Below are 22,725 nucleotides of genomic sequence, written 5' to 3' on the forward strand. Positions count from 1 at the left end.
TCTTCTCCCACTTAAACCTCTGCAGTACACGCCTGCAGAAATGATTGAGAACACCTAATGGACTTCCCCACACAACGGAAAGTTTGTTTCAGCCTCTCCCACTCTGTCAGGTGAACGATGCTAATTTTACAATTCCCAGAAATTCTGTGGGGCGGCCCCTGAACCATACACGATCCTAAACTTCGAGAGCCTCAGGCTTCCTCTGTTTTTCTCGTGTGATAGTTCCCTTTGTCACACCACCCATTTCAATTTGCTTGTAACACCACCAAACCTGGAGCCGGAGAGAGCTGGCCGTGCAGAAACCGTCCTGAGCTGCTCCTGTTCCGGTCTGCCTTCGAGACCGTGGTACTTCACATTCACCAGCTTTGTCTGTGCACTTCTTAATTTAATTTTTTCCACCTCCCAGGTTCAAGCGATTCCCCTGCCTCAGCCTCCCAAATAGCTGGGATTACAGGTGCACGCCACCATGCCAGGCTAAATTTTGTGTTTTTAGTAGAGATGCGGTTTCACTACATTGGCCCGGCTCGTCTCAAACTCCTGACCTCAGGTGATCCACCCGCTTCGGCCTCCCAAAGTGCTGGGATTAGAGGTGTGTGCCACCGTGCCTGGCCTGGTCTGTGCACTTCTAAAACTGTTTAATTGTCCCTTAAAAATCATATTAGGCATTCATTGCCTATTTAGTATTTGTAGTGAATGCTTGTTTTAAAAGGGAAACGTAACAGGTTGAATGTTGTCAATACAACTTTATACGTTTTTGAAAAATTTGATCATTATTTTCATTGATTTAAAACTTATTAGCCTGGGCACAGTGGCTTATGCCTGTAATTACAGCACTTTGGGAGGTCCAGGCAGGTGGATTGCTTGAGCCCAGGAGTTCAAGACTAGCCTGGGCAACATGGCATAATCCCAGCTCTACAAGAAACATACAGAAATTAGCTAGGCGTGGTGGTGCAAGCCTGTGGTCCCAGCTACTCGGGAAGCTGAGGTGGGAGGATGGCTTGAGCCCAGAAGGTCAAGTCTACAGTGAGTCACGATTGTGCCACTGCTCTCCAGCCTGGGCAAGAGAGCAAGTCCCTGTCTCAAAAAAAAAAAAAAAAAAAGCCAAAAATTTATTAAATGTTTTTTGCTAAAAATTGTGTGTAGGGTGGACACTTGTATTCATAATAGATTAGCGATTTCACAAATAAATTTCTCCAGCAATGACAATTTTATATATATACACACATACTTATATTTTATCTTCATATTTGTCTCAGTAACTACATCTATGTCAACATATATAGCTATAGACAGACAGATGGAAATAGCCGCTAATACCTGAGTGTTGACAGTGGCTAATATGCAGCAGTCTCTGTTTCATACTTCCCAGGTACAATCTCATTTAACTCAACAATCCTTTGAGATAGAATCATTCGTCATCCCACTTACAGACCAAGAAAACTTTTCCTGATTCTTTTTTTTTTTTTTTTTTTTTCTGAGATGGAGTTTAGCTCTTGTTGCCCAGGCTGGAGTGTAACAGCGCGATTTTGGCTTACTGCAACCTCCACTTCCGGGGTTCAAGCAATTCTACTGCCTCAGCCTCCTGAGTAGCTGGGATTACACGCGTTAGCCACCATGCCCAACTAATTTTTGTATTTTTAGTAGAGGCGGGGTTTTACCATATTATTCAGGCTGGTCTCAAACTCCTGACCTCAGGTGATCTGCCTGCCTTGGCCTCCCAAAGTGCTGGGATTATAGGCATGAACCACCGCACCCAGCTGCTTGATTCTTAGTTTATAAATCTGTAAGTGTCATCTGTCCCTTTCAAAGAACCTCATGCTATGGATTTTAACTAGTAAGAGACACCAGCAAGCATCAGTTAAGTGTCCTCAAAAGAGAGTTAGAAGCTGGGAGCAGTGGAATTGCTTGAACCCGGGAGGCGAAGGTTGCAGTGAGCCTAGATCATGCCATTGCACTCCAGCCTGAAAAAAGAATTAGAAGAGGAAAAGAAACCTAAAAGGAGTGCAGCCCAAAAGGAGGCAGTGTTCTGAGCTGCAGAAGGAAAAATCCCCTACCCATATGTGCACGGTAAGCTAAATTCAGTCACTGAACGGCTTCGCGTGCTGGGGTATCCCTTTGTAAATTGGCAGGAACCCACTGCCTTGTATTTCAAAGGTCTGGAGCGGAAGGTTCCCCAGTGACGGACATTGAATGCCCTCCCGTCCACTGACTTCTACAGCACCTCATGTGACCCTCTGAAACAGGACTTCAAGGCCATTTGGAGGAGCCCATTCAAAAACCCCAGAAACCCGGCAGAAAAAAAGGGCACAAGAAGGGCCCTATTCCAGAATGTCACTTAAGATGTGGACGGCTTCTGCTGTCCCTGCCCAGGGTCGACAGCCAAGTCATTTCAAAGCTCCTGGGGATGAAATGTGAGAGAAGATAAACTTTGCTTTCATCTTTAAAACCATGAAAAAATAAATAACATCAAAATGCAGGCTGGGTAAGGAGGAACCCAGTGGACCCACATACATAAGTAATGGTGCATTCATCAGTCCCCATGGATTGCTCAAGCTTGTGTGACTTGACTTGGTATAAAACTGGGGATGTGAGGTAGAGATACACTCAAACATTCAAGCCAGAAAGATCCTGCATCCTTGCATCACATAGCAGTGCTTCCTTCCTCTCTCAGGCAAGAGGGAAGACATGGAATTCATTGGTTTCTCAGCTTCTACATTTCATGAAGATCCACTGAGGCGTCTTAGCTACCTTGACCATTTCATCAGTGTGGAAACCAAGCTGATTAATTGAAGTATCTTTTTCTGGAAAAACCAGGAAAGCATTATGTATCTTTATTCAATGATCTGCATCCTATCTCCTCAGCTATGAAATTCTTAGGAAGGTACTTCATATCCACTAGGATGGCTATCATAAAAAATATGGATAATAACAAGTGTTAGCAAGGATGTGGATAAACCGGAATGCTCATGCACTGCTAGTGGGAATGTAAAATAGTGCAGCCACCTTGGAAAACAGTCTAGCAGTTATTATATGATCCAGCAATTCCACTCCTACATATATGCCCAAGAGAAATGAAAACCTGACCACACAAAAACTAACCCAGTACATGAATGTTCATAACAGCACGGTTCATAACTGAAAAGTACAATCTAAACATCCATCAATGGATGAATGGATAAACAAAATGTAGTAAATTCATATCATAGAATAGGATTTGGCAATAAAAATGAAGTACAGTTACAGGCTACCATATGAACGAATCTTGAAAACATTAAGTGAAAGAAGTTAGACACAATAGGCCACATAGTGTATGATTCCATTTATATGAAATGTCCAGAGTAGGCAAATCCACAGACAGAGAGCAGATTGGGGGTTACCAAGGGCTGGAGAAGGGGGAAATGGGAAGTGGCTGATAATGGGAATATGTTGGCTTTCTGGAGTGATGAAAACGTTTTGGAATTAGATAGCGGTGACGGATGCATAATGTGGATGTACTAAAATCACTGAAATGTAGGAAAAAATAATCAGGAAGTAGAAAACGAACATTTATTGAGTCCTGTCTGCCACAGCTAAGCCCTACAGCAAATCCTCAGAGTAAGTCGAGAGGCTGGTGAGGACCAGGTTCACCTGGAGACGAACATCCAGACAGAAGCTGGGGTTTGCCCACCATCGCCCAGCTGTAAGAAACAAACCCAATCAATTCTGTCCAAGCCCACAGTTCACTGTCTTTCTCCTGCACTGAGCAAGACTGCAGTCTTGTCCCTTAGACCACATCCCAGCCATGTGACCCTCAGGGATCTCAAGCTAAGCCTCAGCCTCCTCCTCTGTCCTAGCTGAGCCCTCTGGACCTGGCCCTGCAAGCAAGCTTCAATGATGCAGTACAAGGTAGCAGCCCCATTTCTTGTTTTCAAAACTAGAGGTGGAGTCCTCAGTTCATAGCAGCTCACGTTGGTCAGATATTTTACTATAAATGCACATTTTAATTTCCTACGTTCCTATGTGTGGGGTTAAGGAACTTCCCACAAGATCAGATGCAGAGAAGCTCCCTGAGGAGGGATGGAGAGGCTGTGGTGGATGTGGGGTACCCTGTCCCCTGGGAATGCACAGAACCCCCATGAAGGTGCTACTCTTCCACCTGCTTTCTCTGGCTCCCCATCCTGCCAGAGGCCACCATCAGCTAGACGTTTTGAGGCAGCCTCTTGGATATGCCTTTCCCAGTTAGGAACAGCAGGCCAAGCACTACGCATCCAAGATGGCTGCAATCTTCTGGTTCTTCACAAATGAACTCATCTCATGGTGACAATCACATGTGGTTTCAACTAATTCCCAATGCTCTCCTTAGGTCTTGGGGGAGGAGAGCCATAAGCTCCAGGATTCTTATCGAATCCAGCCTGTGTATGCTCATTTGGGACAGGTTTCAAAAAAAAAAAAAAAGGGGGTACTGTATTACCCGTCATTCTCATGGACCACACTGCCTTCTTGCCCTTCATGACAAGTGTCTCTTAAAATCAAAATGGCCAAAAGACCATTTAGGATTCTTGCCCACCCATCTCCATGAAATGGGCAAGAAATACGGCAGTTCTTAATGCCATTATAATCTACCCCGTCAAGTCTATAAACTGCCCTTCAGTGTCTAAAGTACAGCATCTGCACCAGAGAGCTGCACAGAAGAACCAGGGCAGACCCCAGCCAGTCCATCCTCACCCTCGCCAAGGACATCTCACCGTGGAAATGTCCCCAGGGGTGCAGAACATCACCCTGTACACTTGTGTCTAACAGGTGACACTTTTCTTAGGTGGCTTTCATGCACCTTAGTTTTAAAATCACATTCCCAATAGAACCCTGTTATCCTGCAAGAAACAGGACAGAGGTTTGGAAAATGCAGAACCAGGACCCCAGGCCATTCCCCTGATGGCTGGTTCCACCACCATGAATGGCATCCAACACGGAGAAGACCCCAAAGACAGCACTCTACCAATGGCCCTGTAAGGTTCCAAGAGCCTGGCTGAAGTGCAGGAGAAGTTGGCCTGCGTTCAACTCCCTTTCCCGCTGCTGCTGAGGCTGGCAAGCCGATATAACAGACCCTTAAGAGTCATAGGTTTGCATTTGTTAACTGACAAGCAAAACTCCATTTCCCTCTTCAGATCGTTGGTGGTATGAACATAAATAATTATTCAAACATGTGTCCAAGGTTTCTTTTGGAAAATTTGAAGCAAATCCTTCTCTCCATACATCACAAAGAAAACAGCCTAAAAGGTTCCGAAGTCCCCAGGATTCAGATGTTCTGAACGTCTTCCCTACTCAATACCTGTCATCCTTAGGTCACCTCCCAGTTTGCAAAGCTCTCTACCACGTGGCTCTTCATTTGCTCCTCTGGGGAACTGGTAGGGCTCAGAAAGGAACGATGATTCCATTGAGGTACCAGTAAGCAACCCAGCCAGGGCTCCAACCAACCGATTCGGATTTTCCACTGGATCAACCTCAACCTGTCACAGGTACTGCTGGTCTCAGTCAAGCCCTCTGGCAAGTCACCCCCGTGTGCAGCACATAAGACCCTTGGCAGCCCTGCCCTTCCTGCATACACAACAGCACTCAGTCAGCACCTCCAGGCACAGGAAACCATTTGGTAAGACACGAGTATTAAAAAAATAAGTTGCGTGACATTTATTTTGTCTTGTTAACATTAATATCTGTAGAAACATTTTTATTGTCAGTATAAAAATTAACAGGTTTTATTAAATACTTTCTCCAATTTTGTAACACATAAGATCAGTATAATCTGCATTCATCTTGCATGGCTATTGCAAAGTGAGTTGGTGTTTCAAAAGCAAAACACAATACTTTAGGACAGAAGGAACAACCGCGATTATTTTGTCTGATGTAGGTATGAGGCTGGATCTTTTGGTGAGGTCCTGCCAGAATTAGATGAAAGCAATCCCTTAAAAAGATGGACGTATCCCCAAAACTCTCAGCAGAACAACTCTTGTGTTTCAATTTTCTATGATGGGACTTGAAGATCCTAACAGGCGTCTCTAACGCAAAAGAGTCTGGAAGCCATTATCAAAATTCACTGAAGAGAATACAGGCTAATCTGATTAATGTGCAACTCAGAAGCAGAAGGCCAGCTGCCAGAGAGAAGCACATTCTGCTATCATCTCAACTGAGGTCTGTCCTCAAGGAATGGATTAAGGCATCTTTTAAGAGGACGCTGGTACCATTTGTCTTGGGAAGTCCAGTTAGACATTGCGTTGACGTAATGACAGGGTTGCACACCAAAATGAAACACCTTCCTATGAATGGGTTCTTTTAATATGGGGCATTTAGGAGGTCTAAGAACAATCGTCTGACAGCAGCATTTAAACACAAATAAATCAAAACTTCATTTTCCCCAAATTAGTCATATATTGTAAATATTTCTCTTTTCAAAGGATCTGATAGCTAGTTAAGTCCAAGCAATAGATTAACTAGTCTGCTGTGCTGCCTGCATAGAAATGCCACTTAAATTACACAAAAAAACTATAAATGATTAATTGTTTTGTATATTACCAATTCATTAATAAATTAATGTTATACCATTTTCCCTGAAAGCAAAAGTATTTTTCCACCTCTGCTCGGTGAAAATTAAGAAATTCTGTGTAAGAACAGCATTTAGCAAATAGCTATTAAAAAAAGAGAGACCAATTTTCTAGGTGCATTGGGACATCCATTTAAAATCAATACAAAAAATAATTCCTTGTAAATATATAATATATATTTATACATAATTTGAATATATTTACATACATCCAGCACCTATATACTGCGTTTGTGCTCTGTAAGTGTGTGCTGACATAAATCTTCTCCAATTATTACAAAATTAACAAGGAAGGCAGAACATATGTCCACCTTGAGTCCGACTGGTCCACAGCCAGTACGCGCGGCAGGTGAGAGGGGTTACATGGTGGCTTGTGGCAATCCACTGCTTCAGACACCTTCTTCTCCTCCTGGCGAAGATTACAAGTTTTCAACTGTATAAATCTTTACACGTATGCCGATTACTTTTCCAATTATTTACTCCTCTGATCCATATATACAAGCGGAGACAACAAGCTCTGGGAGGCATGGTCTCCCTGCTCAGTGTAGCTAGGTTCCCGGTGCTGTCCTGTTTGGGGACAGGCAGACACAGTCATTCATGTTTTAACACTGCCATTTATGTGTGGATACTGAGGAAGGCATGGTTCGTAAGGCATGGGGTCTGGAGAAAAAACAGAATCATCTCCTGAAGAACAAGAACTTCTTGTGTCAGGGTAACTAGGTGAATACTGTTCGAGAGGTTGGCTGAGGTCCAAGTATTCCTGAAAGAACGGAAGAGAAGAGTTTTATTTCATCTTGTGTCAGGATAACAAGGTGAATATGGTTCGAGAGGCTGACTGAGGTCCAAGTATTCCTGAAAGAACGGAAGAGAAGAGTTTTATTTTAAACACAAGCTCTTGAGATGTGGGTACCGGATGCGGGACAAGACAGGAGACCCCCAGAAGGTGAACAGAGACTCAGCCCACCTGAATTCCACAAAGACCTCCCCGTGAGACCCACGTCTGATGTACTCCAGGCTGCCCTTAGCTTTTCTCTTGAAACCCATCATAAATCAATGATTGGCAGGTAGAGAACAATAAAACCTAGTTGAGCTATAGGTGCCGGGCAGGCAACTCGACTTCACACGGACCTAAATGACCTGCTGAATCGACACCACCTCCTCGCTAAAGCCCTTGCTTCACATGCGAGCCCCAACAAAATGAAAACCAGGAACATGCTGTGGGTCCCCAGGCCCCCTTTAAGTAGTTGAGACCATGAATATTTATTTTCTGAATTACATTTTACTATTGTAGTTTCTGGGATAATTGAAGGGGAATACTTCTTCATTCACTGGGTAATTTAACACATGTAAGTCATTACTCTCAGAAGCTCTCTGGGCCGAAAATGTAAACAGGTTCAAAAAACGCTTGGATATACTCATGTATGTTAAATCCATAATGCGCTGTTAAAGGAAACTTTAGGAAAATACAGGTTAAGTTTCAAAGTTTTGAAGGTTTGAGATTCAGAAAGTGTCCTCTGCTCCCCAAGGCATCCGGTGCTGGCTGCAAAAAGCCCTCTGGGTCACCCCAGGATGACACTTCCCCTGACTTGGGTGCCCACGGACTGCTTTGTATGGCCTGAGGGCTAAAGATGGTCTTTAACATTAGTAAGTGGTCAAAAAAAAATCAAAAGAATAATAATATCCTGTAGCATTAAAATGAATAAAATTTATATACAATTAGAGAAAATTCCAATTTCAGGATCCATCAAATTGTACCAGAAGACAGACTAGAACGCATCTATCAGATGTGTTAGATCTTGAACTCATCTACTAGAACACATCTATTTACATATTGTCTGGGGCTACTCTGGGGCTACAGTGGCAAAGTTGAGACAGAGACCATAGGGCCCGTGAAGCTGAAAATATTTACTCCTTGGCCCTTCACAGAAAGCAGTTGCCGACCCCTTTTCTGAAGCTATGAAAAGCTTTCTAAACTGGGAGCCTGTGGGTCTCTCTGCCTCCACTGGGCTGGCACAGTGGGGCTGTTCTGCTCACACATCCAGAAGCCAATGACTATTCTATGACATGTGGTTTTGCTGAGAAGGGGCAAAAAGTGCAGACCACAGCACAAACAGCCTCAGTGTTATCAGAAAAGAGCCCATGGAATGTTGGCAACTAGACATTTTTAAAGACACACACACACACACACCCCCTATAATTCATCACCAGGGTTGGCAAGAGAAAGAGTCCCCATCCCAGAAGGGGAATGTGTCAGTTCCAACAACATCAGCATTAACCACACAACTGGAAACAAACACGCCCACCGCATCAAAAGAGAACTTTTTGCTTACAATGATAAAAACGAAATTTTGTCCTAAATGGAACCATTTTTCTTGAGCATATGGTAATGATTTTCAGAAGGAAAGAAACTTCGATTTTTATATCCGTCAGACAATATGGCATTCTGCTTTTTTATTTTAGGATACTAGATACAAATTTCAGTATGAACGGACCCACTCTACATGTCAATATATAAATAAATCACTTTGAGCATAGACATGAGATTAAAATAGAACTTTAGTGCTTTTCCCAGTTTTGTTGTTGTTGTTGTTGTTTTGTTTTGGTTTGGTTTTTTTGAGACGGACTCTCGCTCTCACTCTGTCGCCCAGGCTGGAGTGCAATGGCATGATCTCGGCTCACTGCAACCTCCACCTCTCCAGTTCAGGCGACCCTCCTGCCTCAGCCTCCTGAAGTGGCTGGGATTACAGGCGCACACTAACACGCCCGGCTAATTTTTTGTATCTTTAGTAGAGACAGGGTTTCACCATGTTGGCCAGACTGGTCTGGAACTCCTGACCTCATGATCCGCCCACCTCGGCCTCCCAAAGTGCTGGGATTACAGGCGTGAGACACTGCGCCTGGCCAACTTTTCCCGGTTTCTTTTTTTTTTTTTTTTTTTTTTTGAGACGGAATCTCGCTGTGTCTCCCAGGCTGGAGTGCAGTGGCGTGATCTCGGCTCACTGCAAGCTCCGCCTCCCGGGTTCACGCCATTCTCCCGCCTCAGCCTCCCAAGTAGCTGAGACTACAGGCGCCCGCCACCACGCCCGGCTAGTTTTTTGTATTTTTAGTAGAGATGGGGTTTCACTGTGGTCTCGATCTCCTGACCTTGTGATCCGCCCGCCTCGGCCTCCCAAAGTGCTGGGATTACAGGCTTGAGCCACCGCGCCCGGCCACTTTTCCCAGTTTCTAAATGAAGCCATAAACTTTTCAGATCTGATAGGAAAAAAATAGGGATATCAGTAGATTCCAAGTCTACAGTTAAAGGAACTTATACTAGAAACAACAATTTTGGCAGAAGAAGAAAGGTGGTTTCTTTCCCCCCTTGAACCGTTCCTTTCCTTTCAACTTCTGAAGGTCAGCTGTATTCATTTAAATGCAATTTCTTCCTTTATCCAGCACAGGCCACAGTCAGACCATAAGATAAAGCTGCTGAGTTAAGACTTCATATCACTACATTTGATTATTATTTTTTAAGAAATCACTCTAAAACTATTTTCTAAATCAGAAATTAAGTGTATTATTTTCCTTCTAAAATATTTGGGGGACCTTAATATTTTTCTTGTTGAGACAATTGCATGGTTTGGAGTTAGTTTCCTGTGTAAAAAAACACTATTGTGCATCCTCATTAAACATCTCCAAACACATTCATTAACAATTTCTCTATCTTAAGATTTGACTGGACTTGATGGGTTTAACATCTTTCCTGCTCAGAGCATATGCTTTCCATAATTATAAAAGGCACTCTATCTGCATATTGAAACAGCCACTAACATGGCTAAATTTGGACAATGAGTGACAGACGAGTGTTTCTTTTGTTGGCAAAGATCATAAATTATTACTATTTTTTTTGAGATGAAGTCTTGCTCTGTCTCCCAGACTGCGGTGCAGTGGTGCAATCTCAGTCACTGCAACCTTCGCCTCCTGGGTTCAAGTGATTTCCCTACTTCAACCTCCTGAGTAGCTGGGATTACAGGCACACACCACCACATACAACTAATTTTTGTATTTTTCGTAGAGATGAGGTTTTGCCATGTTGGCCAGGCTCGTCTCAAACTCCTGACCTCAAGTGATCTGCCCACCTCGGCTTCCCAAAGTGCTGGGATTACAGGTGAGAGCCACTGCACCCGGCAGAGATCATAAATATTTTAGGGAAAATAAATATTTTAGCAAAAGGTACATGTTTTTATGTAAAAATCATGTAAGTTGCTCATAGAAAACAGGGTATGTTTACATACACCTAGAAAGAGGCTGCAAGGCACATACCATTACCGACAGGATCACATAGGATAGTATTGTGGTAACAGAAGCTGGCGTTACAAAACTTCGTTGTATTCCATCAAGCAAATGATGAGAACGTTATCAGTTCACCCACTAATGACCAAAGCACAGAATCAAACTTGCACAGGAATCCAAGCTCTCTCCCATGCACACCAAAGTCCTGCAAGTGAATACTGCTTCCCCTTTCCCACTCTCCCACACACGTCCCGGACTGCTCCACCAGCAGCTACACTGAGGGCGGCCTCGGGGATGTCCCTCTGTCTTTGGTTTCGTGAGTCAGAACTCACAAAATGAAGTTCTGAGAAAAATCATGATTTCAGAGGAACCCATAGCTGAACTATCTGACCCCTATGGAAAAAGAATAAACAAGACCACAGACTCCAACCAACAGCCAACAGGGGAGTGTGCGTGTAAAATGCTATGTGTCTCACAAGCCAACCAAGGACAAGGGGCTTCTGGAAGGAGGTTCTTACCTCATTGGTTGTGAGAGTGAGAATTCGATCCAAGTCTTCTACCAACTGCTTGAACGTTGGTCTCTGGGAGGGCACCGCATGCCAACAGTCCCTCATCATCATGTACCTGGGAAAATTTGATTTCCTCGAATTAATTTCACACGCACTAGGTACGTGGCTATAGTCAGTTTTAATAGGCAATATGGGGACGTGTTGTAAATTAGGAAAATGTATCAGAACTTTCCAGGCAACTAGATTAGGAGGTCATGAATCACTTTCCCAAAAGCTTCCCTGCCAGTTCCTCCAAAAGGCACTTTGACTTACACAAACAGCACGTAACCCAAAACATGTTAGAAAGGCATCTAAGCCATCAAGAAAGACACGTCTATGTTTTTCCCTGGTATCCCTGGGCCACAGTGACATCTCACAACGGCATCACACCCTAAAGATGCTTTGAAGGCTGAAGGAAAACGCGTATTTCCATGGGCTGGTCTCCAGTCTTCCCTCCCCGACACCCTTCCCTGCACCAAAGCAGCTCTCCTATTTATCTGCCCAACGCTTTGGGTCTTAATGATTGTAGTTGACAAAGCTTCCTGAGTTTAAAAAAAGTAAAATAAAATTTGAAAACTACAACTTCAATTTTTTTATGAATTAATCTGCCACCACTGGGCAGCACACTAACTTCCTGATTAACTCTTAGATAGGCCTAGCTTCCTAGGTCTTATCTTGATTACGGGTTTCGACAGATCCTCTATGTTAAAAGAAAAAAACAAAAAACCAATAGGAATGACAAAGAGCACAATAAATGCCTTTATATAATATGCTATAAAATGTGGCCATTCATCAGACATCCACAGTACACCGAAAAGCACTCACGGGATTACTGATATAAAATCCCCATGAAATGATACACAATAGACCGCAGTCTCTGGGACAATCACTCTTCTTAGTTAATCCTGGAGGGGTTGAGGCAGGAGGCAGAGAGACTCCTTTCAAAGCACTGATTCTATCGCACCAGGCACACGTCACCAACACAACATAACTCTACTTAAAGTGTGAGGCAGGTTTTGCTAGAAACCAGCTCATGGTTTTATAAGCAGATCTGGTGCTCTAAGGAGGGTGCCTAGACACATTTTCAATTCTCTGCACTAAAACACAAGTGAGACCTAGGTAACCAAACACGAGTTCCTTCGCTCTGAGGAAATGTGGTTGGCGTCAATCTGTAATGGCAATTTTCAATGGTTCAAGAAGTTCCGGAAATACCGATTCACCACTGGCCACGATGGGGCCAGGCGGGGGCCAGGCACAACCACTGGGGAAAGGCTGTGTTGGTTCCTTAATCCTACACCCTGCAGGGCGGCCCCGCGGCTTTCTAGCTTGTTTCCTGACCCGCGGGTCTTCCTGTCCCTCCACAGGAGACTGCAGAAGGCACAGCACAGTGGCCCAGGAAGACCATTCTCACTGGCTCTGCAAAGTCAGGAGCCCTCAGCCAGTAAGCCAGACACCCTCTGATCCAAAGCCCTCTCCATACTCAGAATAATGTTCTTTCTCTCAGACAAGTAATGGTTGTCGGTGTTGCTATGTATCCCAGTTCTGGATTGAGCCCAGAGAGCTTCAGCCATTCTTCTTAGAGCATGTTTAGGAACTAGGGGCCTTTAAAAATGAGGTACATCAGGAGAAGTATTAACGGCGTGGCAAGTCCACTGTGGCACCGGCAGGAAACACAGCAGCCCTTACAGTTCGTTGGTGCAGTTGGCTGGTTTATCCATCCTGTGTCCTTCCTTCAGCAGCTTAAAAAGTTCCTCCACGGGAATCCCTGGGTAGGGCGAGCCCCCTAAAGTGAAGATCTCCCACATTAACACCCCGAAGGACCAGCTGCAACAAAAGGAGAAAGCACGGCATTACTAACCCATCCACGCTGCCGAAACCTAAACATGCCCAGCTGAGACATAAACACCTCCTCACTTCTGAAGTTCAAAGACAAATGGGCCCTCCTGCAGTTCATCCTACGTGCTCTTTCCTGCCCCGCAAGAGCATCCCCAAATGATGATGACACGGGGATGTGCTGATGGAATTTTCCATCAATAGACAAAAAGGCAAACTGCCATCACTCTGGAATAGAGCTGCTTGTTGTCTTAATTGTGGTGTTAGCAATGCAAGGATCTCAGTTTCTCAGTTTCAAAGCCTTTACACTCCTTTCCGACTCCCTATGTGCCTGACCCAAGGGTTGTGATCTACCAGGATGGGCAGTTGACAGAATAAGGCCAGCAAGCCAACTCTGCAGGATCACAGCTGCCCTCTGTGGCCGGTGGAACATCTGCTGCACAGAGGCTCTGGAACTTACTAAGATTGCAAAGGCAGTCAGCACAGGGCTGGGGTTAGGATGAGGAATCACATGCCCCAGATGAGCTGCACACAACAAAACTGAACACATCTCACAGGCCACAATTTATTTACACTTGACTCTTCAGAGACTTGGGACTTCCTGCGCCAAGTTCAGGAGACTCAATCTCTGGGATGAGCAAGCTGAGAAAGCCAGGCTTAGCGATGCCATGGGCACTCTGGAAACTCACCCTTCTGTACTCGATGGCAGTGAGTTCCACTCCACAGTTTTCTGTGGAGCAAAAGCAGCAGCACAGGACAGGCAGAACAGCCTCTGTGCCTCAGATGCTCACAGCAAAAAGGGGATCGTAATGTCTCCTTTTTTAGGATTGTTGAGAGGACCAACTATGGTAGCACAGAATTAATGCCTACCCAGAACTCTTCCTACTCATACACATAAAAAATAGTTTGATTTTCTTTTTTTCCCCCAGAGTCTTGCTCTGTCGCCAGCCTGGAGTGCAGTGACACAATCTCAGCTCACTGCAACCTCTGACTCCCGGGTTCAAGTGATTCTCCTGCCTCAGCCTTCCAAGTAAGTAGCTGAGATTACAGGCATGCACCACCACACCCAGCTAATTTTTGTAGTTTTAGTAGAGACGGGGTTTCACCATGTTGGCCAGGATGGTCTCGATCTCCTGACCTCATGATCCACCCGCCTTGGCCTCCTAAAGTGCTGGGATTACACGCATGAGTTACCATGCCTAGCCTTCAACTGAATTTTCAAATCTAAAATGTCAGTTGGAGCCTGACCCGAATGGTTTTATAAGTGTATCATAACAGAAATATTCTTCTGTGTTTCTAGAATGCTATCAAGTATGCCAAAGCAAGACCAGACCTTTCTGTTGAGGGATAAACACAGACAGTAGACCCTGCGGAGGTCCCCAGCCTAGACCACATCTCACTCAGCTCCACTCTTTAAGGACAAATCTGGGTTAGAGGGAAATATGACAAACTATTCTTAAGTGGGAAAAGCTCCAGGATTATTCCTTTAATGGCGTGAAGAATATGCTTGGCTTTGTAGTTGCACATCCATGAATATGTTCAAGGGAAGGACTTCCGCTCTGGCAGGAGGAGGTCAGCGGTTCCACCTCCTGTGCTCTTTGAAGCCAGGCAGATTAGTAACAGAGCATTGGTTATCAGCCTACCATAAAATCCGTCCTTTCTAAGGCCGGCTCCTGCACCTTCTATGAATGTGTGAAATGCAGCAGCCACCAAAGAAGGAAGAAAGGCAAAATACGTACAGTATTTTTGCAGCTCAAGCCCAGGAAGAAGTCAGAGAAAAGACAGTTACTCACACATCACTCTGATGAGTGTATACTCTATCAAACAGGGCTTCTGGAGCCATCCACTTGACTGGAAGTCGACCCTGAAAATGCAGAAGAAAATGTAAAAACTAAATATATTAAAAAGAATTTATCTTAGCAGGCTCAATAGGGCTGTGCCCTGTTTAAGAGCTGATATTCTCATGGCTTTTACTGGTCAGTCAATAGAGCAGAAATCAATCCCAATGAGGACCATATATAATGTGTGAGATGCACAGATTTGGGCCATTAATAAAATGCCATCTCCTTGGATTCTTTTATCTCCCTAGCACGCAGATCCTCCTTGACCAGTTATTAGGCAAAAATTAACCCAGTAACTTCCAAGCTCTAGTTTTTGCTATGAAAGTTCTTGATGAGAACCATAAGAAAATCCTAGTGGGCCGGGTGCGGTGGCTCAAGCCTGTAATCCCAGCACTTTGGGAGGCCGAGACGGGCGGATCACGAGGTCAGGAGATCGAGACTATCCTAGCTAACACGGTGAAAACCCATCTCTACTAAAAAATACAAAAAGAAAACTAGCTGGGCGAGGTGGCAGGCGCCTGTAGTCCCAGCTACTCGGGAGGCTGAGACAGGAGAATGGCGTGAACCCGGGAGGCAGAGATTGCAGTGAGCTGAGATCCGGCCACTGCACTCCAGCCTGGGCGACAGAGCGAGACTCCGTCTCAGAAAAAAAAAAAAAAAAGAAAATCCTAGTGGCTGTTGATTATTCTGTATATAAGTGTTTCACATTTACTAAAATGGACATAAATAGAGGCTAAATTTGCATACTGAGAGTTTGTGAATAGGAAGGCAAAAGAACAGGAATCAGGGGCAGGGGAATGGGTCCCCATAGATCCCACCCAGCTCTCAACATTGACGGCCTTTCTCTTGGAACATTCTGAGCCCCACGCCCGCCCCCGCCCACTGTGTTACTGCCATCAACTTACATTGGTGGTCTTTTTGTAATAGTCTATATTGTTGATATCTCTGGCGAGTCCAAAGTCTGCTATTTTCATCACATTGTTTTCTGTTACCAAAACATTTCTGGCTGCTAAATCTCGATGAATACACTGAAATCAAGAAAGAACCAAAGGAAATAACAATTTCAAAACACCATAAGAACAAAAAGGAAATATGTTCATTTCTTAAAATGCAGCTAGAAAAGATAGCTGATGTTAAAAACCAGTTGCAGTATACTATAAGAAACAGAGTGTGGCTGGGTGCAGTGGCTCATGCCTGTAATACCAACACTTTGGGAGGTCAAGGTGGACGGATCACTTGAGGTCAGGAATTCAAGACCAGCCTAGCCAACACGGTAAAACCCCATCTCGGCTAAAACTACAAAAATTAGCTGAGTGTGGTGCTGCGCACCTGTAGTCCCAGCTACTCAGGAGGCTGAGGCATGAGAATCACTTGAACCCCGGAGGCAGAGGTTGCAGTAAGCTGAGATCACGCCATTGCACTCCAGTCTGGGTGACAGAGTGAGACTCTCAAAAAAAGCAGAAAGAAAAGAAAAGAAATACAGTGTGGCTCTAAGATCAAGAAGACAGGTCAACTGGGATCATCTGAGAGCCTGGAACACGACATGTATTTGTTTTGGAATTATAAATAAATAGAATGATCATTTTGAAAAGTGAAGGTAGACTAAATAACCATATTCCCTTTTATCTGCAATTGTCCAGCCACACCGGTGTCTTCCTTTCAGCTGCTTACAGATCTGTATCTGAGCATCCTAAAATACTTTCTCTCAACACTTGCTCTCCTGCCCTTTACACCTGAATTTTCAGAAACGTGGGTTAAAATCCAATATCGCATCTTCTTCATTCCTGGTCACTTCTCAAACATTCTAACCTGTGTTCTGCTCTTGCCTCACCTGAAGCCTATGAAGAACCTCTGAACTGTTAGATGCAAATGATGTCCTCCAACTCCTCAGTTGTTCCTCCTCTGTGGCTTCAGATGCTACTGATTTCTTGCTTTTTAAAACGGTCCCTCTGTTTAAGTTTTTTTTATTATTATTATTTTTAAATGGAGTCTTGCACTTGTCGCCCAGGCTAGAGTGCAATGGTGTGATCTCAGCTCACTGCAACCTCCGCCTCCTGGCTTCAAGGGATTCTCCTGCCCCAGCCTCCCGAGTAGCTGAGATTACAGGTGCCCATCACCACACCCAGCTAATGTTTTGTATTTTTAGTAGAGACAGGGTTTCACCATGTCGGTCAGGCTGGTCTCGAACTCCTGACCTCAGGTAAGCCACCTGCCTCAGCCTCCCAAAGTGCTAGGATTACGGGTGTGAGTCACTGTACCCAGCCCCTCTATTTAGTTTTATCCCATCCCCTTCTCTCAGCTGGCTCTCTCTCTCTCTCCATATCCTCTCAGAATCTCTGGCTGGCTCTTCTCTTTTTCTGTCCCTTCCAATAGAGGAATTGTTCCATTAAGTTTATGTATTTCCATATATCCTCACGGCATTAATTCCAAACACATACAAAATATACACAAGTTCGCATCTCCATCCTGACCTCCCTCCTGAGACCCACGTTCTCATATTCAACTGTCTATGGGACACTTCCACACTGACGTTCCCTTGACGTCTCAAATTCAAGGTTTCAACTCCTATCCAATGCTTATCCTCTTTGTCTCTCTTAATCGGAGAGCTATACACCGGTATTCTTTACACATTCCTCCCAAGTCCTGTTGATTTCAACTCCAAAATGCCTTCCCATGTGTCCATACCATGCCTTTCCTACTGCTAGTCCCTTAGTCCAGGACATCTTCACTGTCTGCCCCTTCCCCCTGAGACTTCCACGCTGCCCATCTAGCGGGTCTCTACACTTCCAAACTTAGCCCTGTTGTACCTCCTCCATGTCCCATATCTAAGGTTCTTGAAATGACCAGTCATGTCCTTTTCTTGGCCTCTACCATGGTCAATGCCCGTCTATCCACATTCTCTGTCCAGTTTCTCCTAACACCTGGCCTCAGCCTGAATGTGCCACATACACTGAATCTAAACACTGAAATATTAAATATTGCTACACAACAGCTAATTTATTGTCCTGACACTAACTCTTGGGTCTCAGAAAGGTCTAGCTATTACGATTTTTCCTTCCTTCCTTCCTTTTTTTTTTTTTTTTTTGAGACGGAGTTTCACTCTTGTTTCCCAGGCTGGAGTGCAATGGCACAACCTTGGCTCAGTGCAACCTCTGCCTCCCGGGTTCAAGTGATTCTCCTGCCTCAGCCTCCCAAGTAGCTGGGATTGCAGGTGCCCACCACCATACCTGGCTAATTTTGTATTTTTGGTAGAGATGGGGTTTCACTATGTTGGTTAGGCTGGTCTCGAACTCCTGACCTCAAGTGATCCACCTGCCTCGGCCTCCCAAAGTACTGGGCTTATTACAGGCGTGAGCCACACACCCAGCCTATGACTTTTCCTTTCTACAAATGATATGCTATTGTGAGCTGTTGCATTTTTGTTACACTTTAATGTAGCAAGATTTCCACAAGATACAAGGTAATTAGGGTCCCCAATCATCACCTTCTATTTTGGGAAGAGATAAGACATAAAGAAGAAATATCACCACCGAAGGCTTTTACACTGGTTACTGGCAAAGGTTAACTATCCTACGAAGCATAAAGTCTTATCAATCCATTCAACAATGCTGAAACGGAGCTGATCTTCTGCACTCCATGAAATGGACAATTAAAAAAGGGGCAAGCCAAGTGATCCCTGAAATATAAATAAGGAACTGTTTGATTCCACCCTGACTGCCAGCTATTCCTTGTGTTCACACACTTCTGGGCCCCCCGGGTAGCCTAAGCCCAGAAGCGGGAAAGCAAGAAAGCCACGCAAGCTTGCAATCCCTGGCCAGGCTGGAAGCAGGAAACGTGAGAGCTCCCAGAAGCTGCCTGGAGATTCGTCTGCAGCCCGGTTCCCAGTTTTGGAGGCCTCTTCAAATTGAACTTCCAAGCCCCGGGCCAAACTCTCCCGGTGGTGTGCTCCTACCGACACGCGCTCTGTATGTCTGGCGAGCTGTGTGGTCAGAAGAATGTGCTTCCCACGCACTGGGCTCCGACCATGCATTGGGGCTCAGCTTGCACAGAGACAACGCTGATGGCTCCCTCCACCATCTTCTCAGCAAGACCCAGAGTCTACTGTGGCCATCCCTCATCCCAGGTGCTAGGAAACATCAAACCCCAGCCTCTGGGTTGAATAAGAGGAGACTTGGAACCTACACCCGAGAAAAAGAAAGTAATCAAAGGCAAGCCAAATCCCCGTCATCCACAGGAATGTGAGCTGCTCTCCAGCACAGAAAGCTGACCATTTTACACAATTAGGGCCCTGGGACAGTTTTGGTGTTCCACAGGTGAAGGTCAGTGGGTCACTAAGGGAAGGAAGAGCAACACCCCTATGACGTAGACAGTATGCCCTGTGCCCAGTACGGCTGATGACATCAAATTCCTGCGTCAACCTATGACACAGATAGTATTATACCCATTTTACAGGTGGGGAAGCTGGGGCTTCACTAAAAAAACTGCTCAGGCTGGGTGCGGTGGCTCACACCTGTAATTCCAGCACTTTGGGAGGCCGAGGCAGGAGGATCACGAGGTCAGGAGATCGAGACCATCCTGGTTAACACAGTGAAACCCCATCTCTACTAAAAATACAAAAAATTAGCCGGGTGTGGTGGCAAGCGCCTGTAGTCCCAGCTACTCGGGAGGCTGAGGCAGGAGAATCGCTAGAACCCGGGAGGTGAAGGTTGCAGTGAGCCAAGATAGTACCACTGAACTCCAGCCTCGGCGAAAAAGCTAGACTGTCTCCAAAAAACACAAAAATATCTGCTCAGGGCCAGGCTCGGTGGCTCATGCCTGTAACCCCACCACTTTGGGAGGCTGAGGTGGGCGGATCACTTGAGGTCAGGAGTTCAAGACCAGCCTGGCCAACATGGTGAAACCCCATCTCTACCAAAAAATAGCCAGGTGTGGTGGTACATGCCTGTAGTCCCAGCAACTCAGGAGGCTGAGGTGGGAGAATCACTTAAACCCAGGGGACCAAGGCTGCAGTGAGCCAAGATCATGCCACTGCACTCCAGTCAGATGACAGAGTGAGACCCTATCTCAAAAACAAAAACAAACTGCTCGGGTTTAACACTTTGAGGGTTAACTGGGTTTGGGATTCGGTTAAAAAAGTAAAATTAGTGTGATCTGAGCTAAAAACAGCAAGGATTTTATAAATTGTGTAAGGCTTAAATACCCTATTACCTAATTGCATTGCTGTATACACCATGGAGTTTTTTCACTTCTCTGTCTCCAGTCCCCAACCCGCCCCCAACATTCACACACTCACACATGCACATGTACACACACAACTGAAAGCTGCTGGAGGCCAGGCACTGTGTGCTCATCTCAGTCGGCCCAGCACTGAGCACAGATGAACCCAGTACATTAGTAACGATGTAATCAACAGTTCTCTTTTGCCCCTTCCTTCAGGCAAGCATGTCTCTCTCAAGCCCATGACTCCCCCATTTTGAAGGGATGGGTGTGGGAAAGCCAGGGCTGGACCCTTTCCCTGGTTCTTCATTCTCCACCTTCACGAATAAGCGCTCCATTTTTGGAAGCAGAGCCCTCACAAGGGGACCATTCTTAACATCTTCATCTACCACCATTTTCAAACCTATTCTGGGTCCTTAACTGTGGGTAGCCTCCAGTAAGTGGCTTTGGAACCACGTAATGTCCTAAAGGCCCATGCAATATCCCTTTTACCTTGGGCTGTTGCTCAATGTAGAGGCAATGAGGCCACACTGGGGCACTAAACAACCCCCCCAACCCCCCCCCCACACACACATGCGGAATCTCATTGGTCCTGCCTCAGTTTAGAGAGAGTTAGGAGCCTCCTGAGAGCAGGAGACAGCTGAGTGGGGGACCAGGAGACCTAGGTCTGGAACCTGCCACTCCACCAAGTCCCCTTTTCAGAAGTGAGGACATCTGAGTCCTCCTGACACATCTGGGCTCAAAGTATTCATGCCACTTCCTCACCATCCTCCCTGATATAATGGGGATCCAAATCCCACCTATTTCCCGGTTGTTCTGGGGGCTACATGAGATGCTTTATGTCAAATGCTCTGCCACAGTGCCTGGAAGATGGTTAGCTTCTCCCAGAGTGGTCAGTGATTAATAATAACGATAGTTACTATTATCACAACCCTTTAATATGGGTACTTCCGTTCTTCCATGATGAAACAGATTCATTTGCCCTGGTTAGCAAAGTTCGTCTCTTAGTTTTCTCTCCACCAGCTCCGAAACAGGAAGGAGCTCTGAGTCCTCAGGGCTAGGGTGGGCAGGGGTACCACCACTGCCTCTAGGACCAGGACCCAACACCCGTGCTTCTCACCAGTCTGAACGCCGAGGCTCTACTGCCTGTCCCCTCCTTCCTGAAGGTCCTGTGTGGGGCCTCTGCACTCCGTGTCCTGATTTTCCTACCACCCAGGCTGTGCCTCCTCGGCCTCCACTGCTATTTCTGGTGCTCTCAGTCAATCTCTAGATTTGAGAATTTTCTCAGGACCTGACTTCAGGCTTCTGTTCTCCTCTTCCAAGCTTCTCCGCAGATGAGTTTGTCCACGCCCATGGACTGAACTCACAGCTCCCTTTGCTGCCTCCCAGCTGTTAGCCCACCCTCAGAGCTGAGCTGCTGCCTGCAGCTTCTTCAGTATCTCCCCTCGGATGACTCAGATACGTTCGAGACGAGCTCTGGATTTTCCACCCAAATCTATGCCCCCTGCCCCAACCCTGATTCCCAACTCCTCCCAGAGTTAGAAGCTGCACCACCATCCGGTTTTTCAAGCTGGAAATCCAGAAGTCATCCTTGATCTCTGTTTCTCTCCCTCCTATCTAATCAATCCGTTCACTATCCCAAGAGCAAAATACATCCAACATCAGCCCACCAGCTTCTCTCAGTGTCTTCGGACCCCACAGACCCTAGCCCAGACCATCATCACGTTTGACAGGCGCTCAGCCTTCCCATTCACCCTACAAGCAGCAGTGAGAGTCACCTTTGAAGCACAAATTGATCTTCTCCCTCCCCCTCAGCGGCTTCCATGGCAGTGACAGCAAAGTGCAACGTCCTGGCTTGGGTAAGGCCTTATCCCACCGTTTCCTTCACGGCACCTTTTTCAATATTTTTTTTATATTTTTTATATTTTATATTTTTTTCGATTTTTTTTTATAGCCTGATGTTCATTCCCACATTTACTGTCAATTTCTCTTACTATCACCCATGGTTCCTGCCCCAAGAGGTCAAGGACTATGTCTATTCTGGCCACTTCGCTGGAGAGCCTGACCAAGGCCATGAGACATCGGGCGTGCTCTAGGAGTAGATGTTGAAGGATTTCATAAAATGACCAGGCCAGCCCTCCTACCACATTTCTTCTAGTAGCACCGCCCTGCTGGGTGCAAAACTGCTTCCCCTATCTCCCGCACAGGTAGGGCAGGGAGTGATCAAGACCAGAAGATCAAAATAGGCAGCCTACAGATGGGCTACAATCCCCAGGCTTATTTAGGAAGAGTTCACAGCTGCAGAAAAGGAGGGATGGCACAGTGAGTATCTACGGCTGCTGGGTTTGCTTGTTACACCTATTCAATCGCTTGCTGTCTCCACATCCTGCCCCACTTGCCCCCACACACATACACACACAGTAAGTACATGCATGTTATG

The 22,725-nt window shown here is 45.6% G+C and overlaps 1 protein-coding gene across 24 annotated transcripts in view; it reads right to left on the minus strand.

The window, feature by feature from the left end:
* Positions 1-5,642: 5,642 nt before the first annotated feature.
* FGFR2 (fibroblast growth factor receptor 2) overlaps positions 5,643-22,725 on the minus strand; it is a 123,229-nt gene continuing 106,146 nt past the window's right edge. For 22 of the 24 annotated variants that reach the window (XM_045361658.3, XM_065521509.2, XM_065521508.2 and 19 more), the window contains 5 exons: positions 15,974-16,096; positions 15,021-15,091; positions 13,081-13,218; positions 11,365-11,470; positions 5,643-7,334 (listed from right to left, as the gene is read on the minus strand). In XM_045361658.3, the coding sequence (XP_045217593.2) occupies positions 7,170-7,334; positions 11,365-11,470; positions 13,081-13,218; positions 15,021-15,091; positions 15,974-16,096 (603 nt within the window). In that variant the 3' untranslated portion in view covers positions 5,643-7,169. Of the gene's footprint in view, positions 7,427-11,364; positions 11,471-13,080; positions 13,219-15,020; positions 15,092-15,973; positions 16,097-22,725 lie in introns of all 24 variants that reach the window. The other 2 variants (XM_074000818.1, XM_065521504.2) reach the window with 1 other exon arrangement.

This window comes from Macaca fascicularis, chromosome 9 (genome assembly GCF_037993035.2).
Source record: "Macaca fascicularis isolate 582-1 chromosome 9, T2T-MFA8v1.1".
Lineage (NCBI taxonomy): Eukaryota > Metazoa > Chordata > Mammalia > Primates > Cercopithecidae > Macaca > Macaca fascicularis.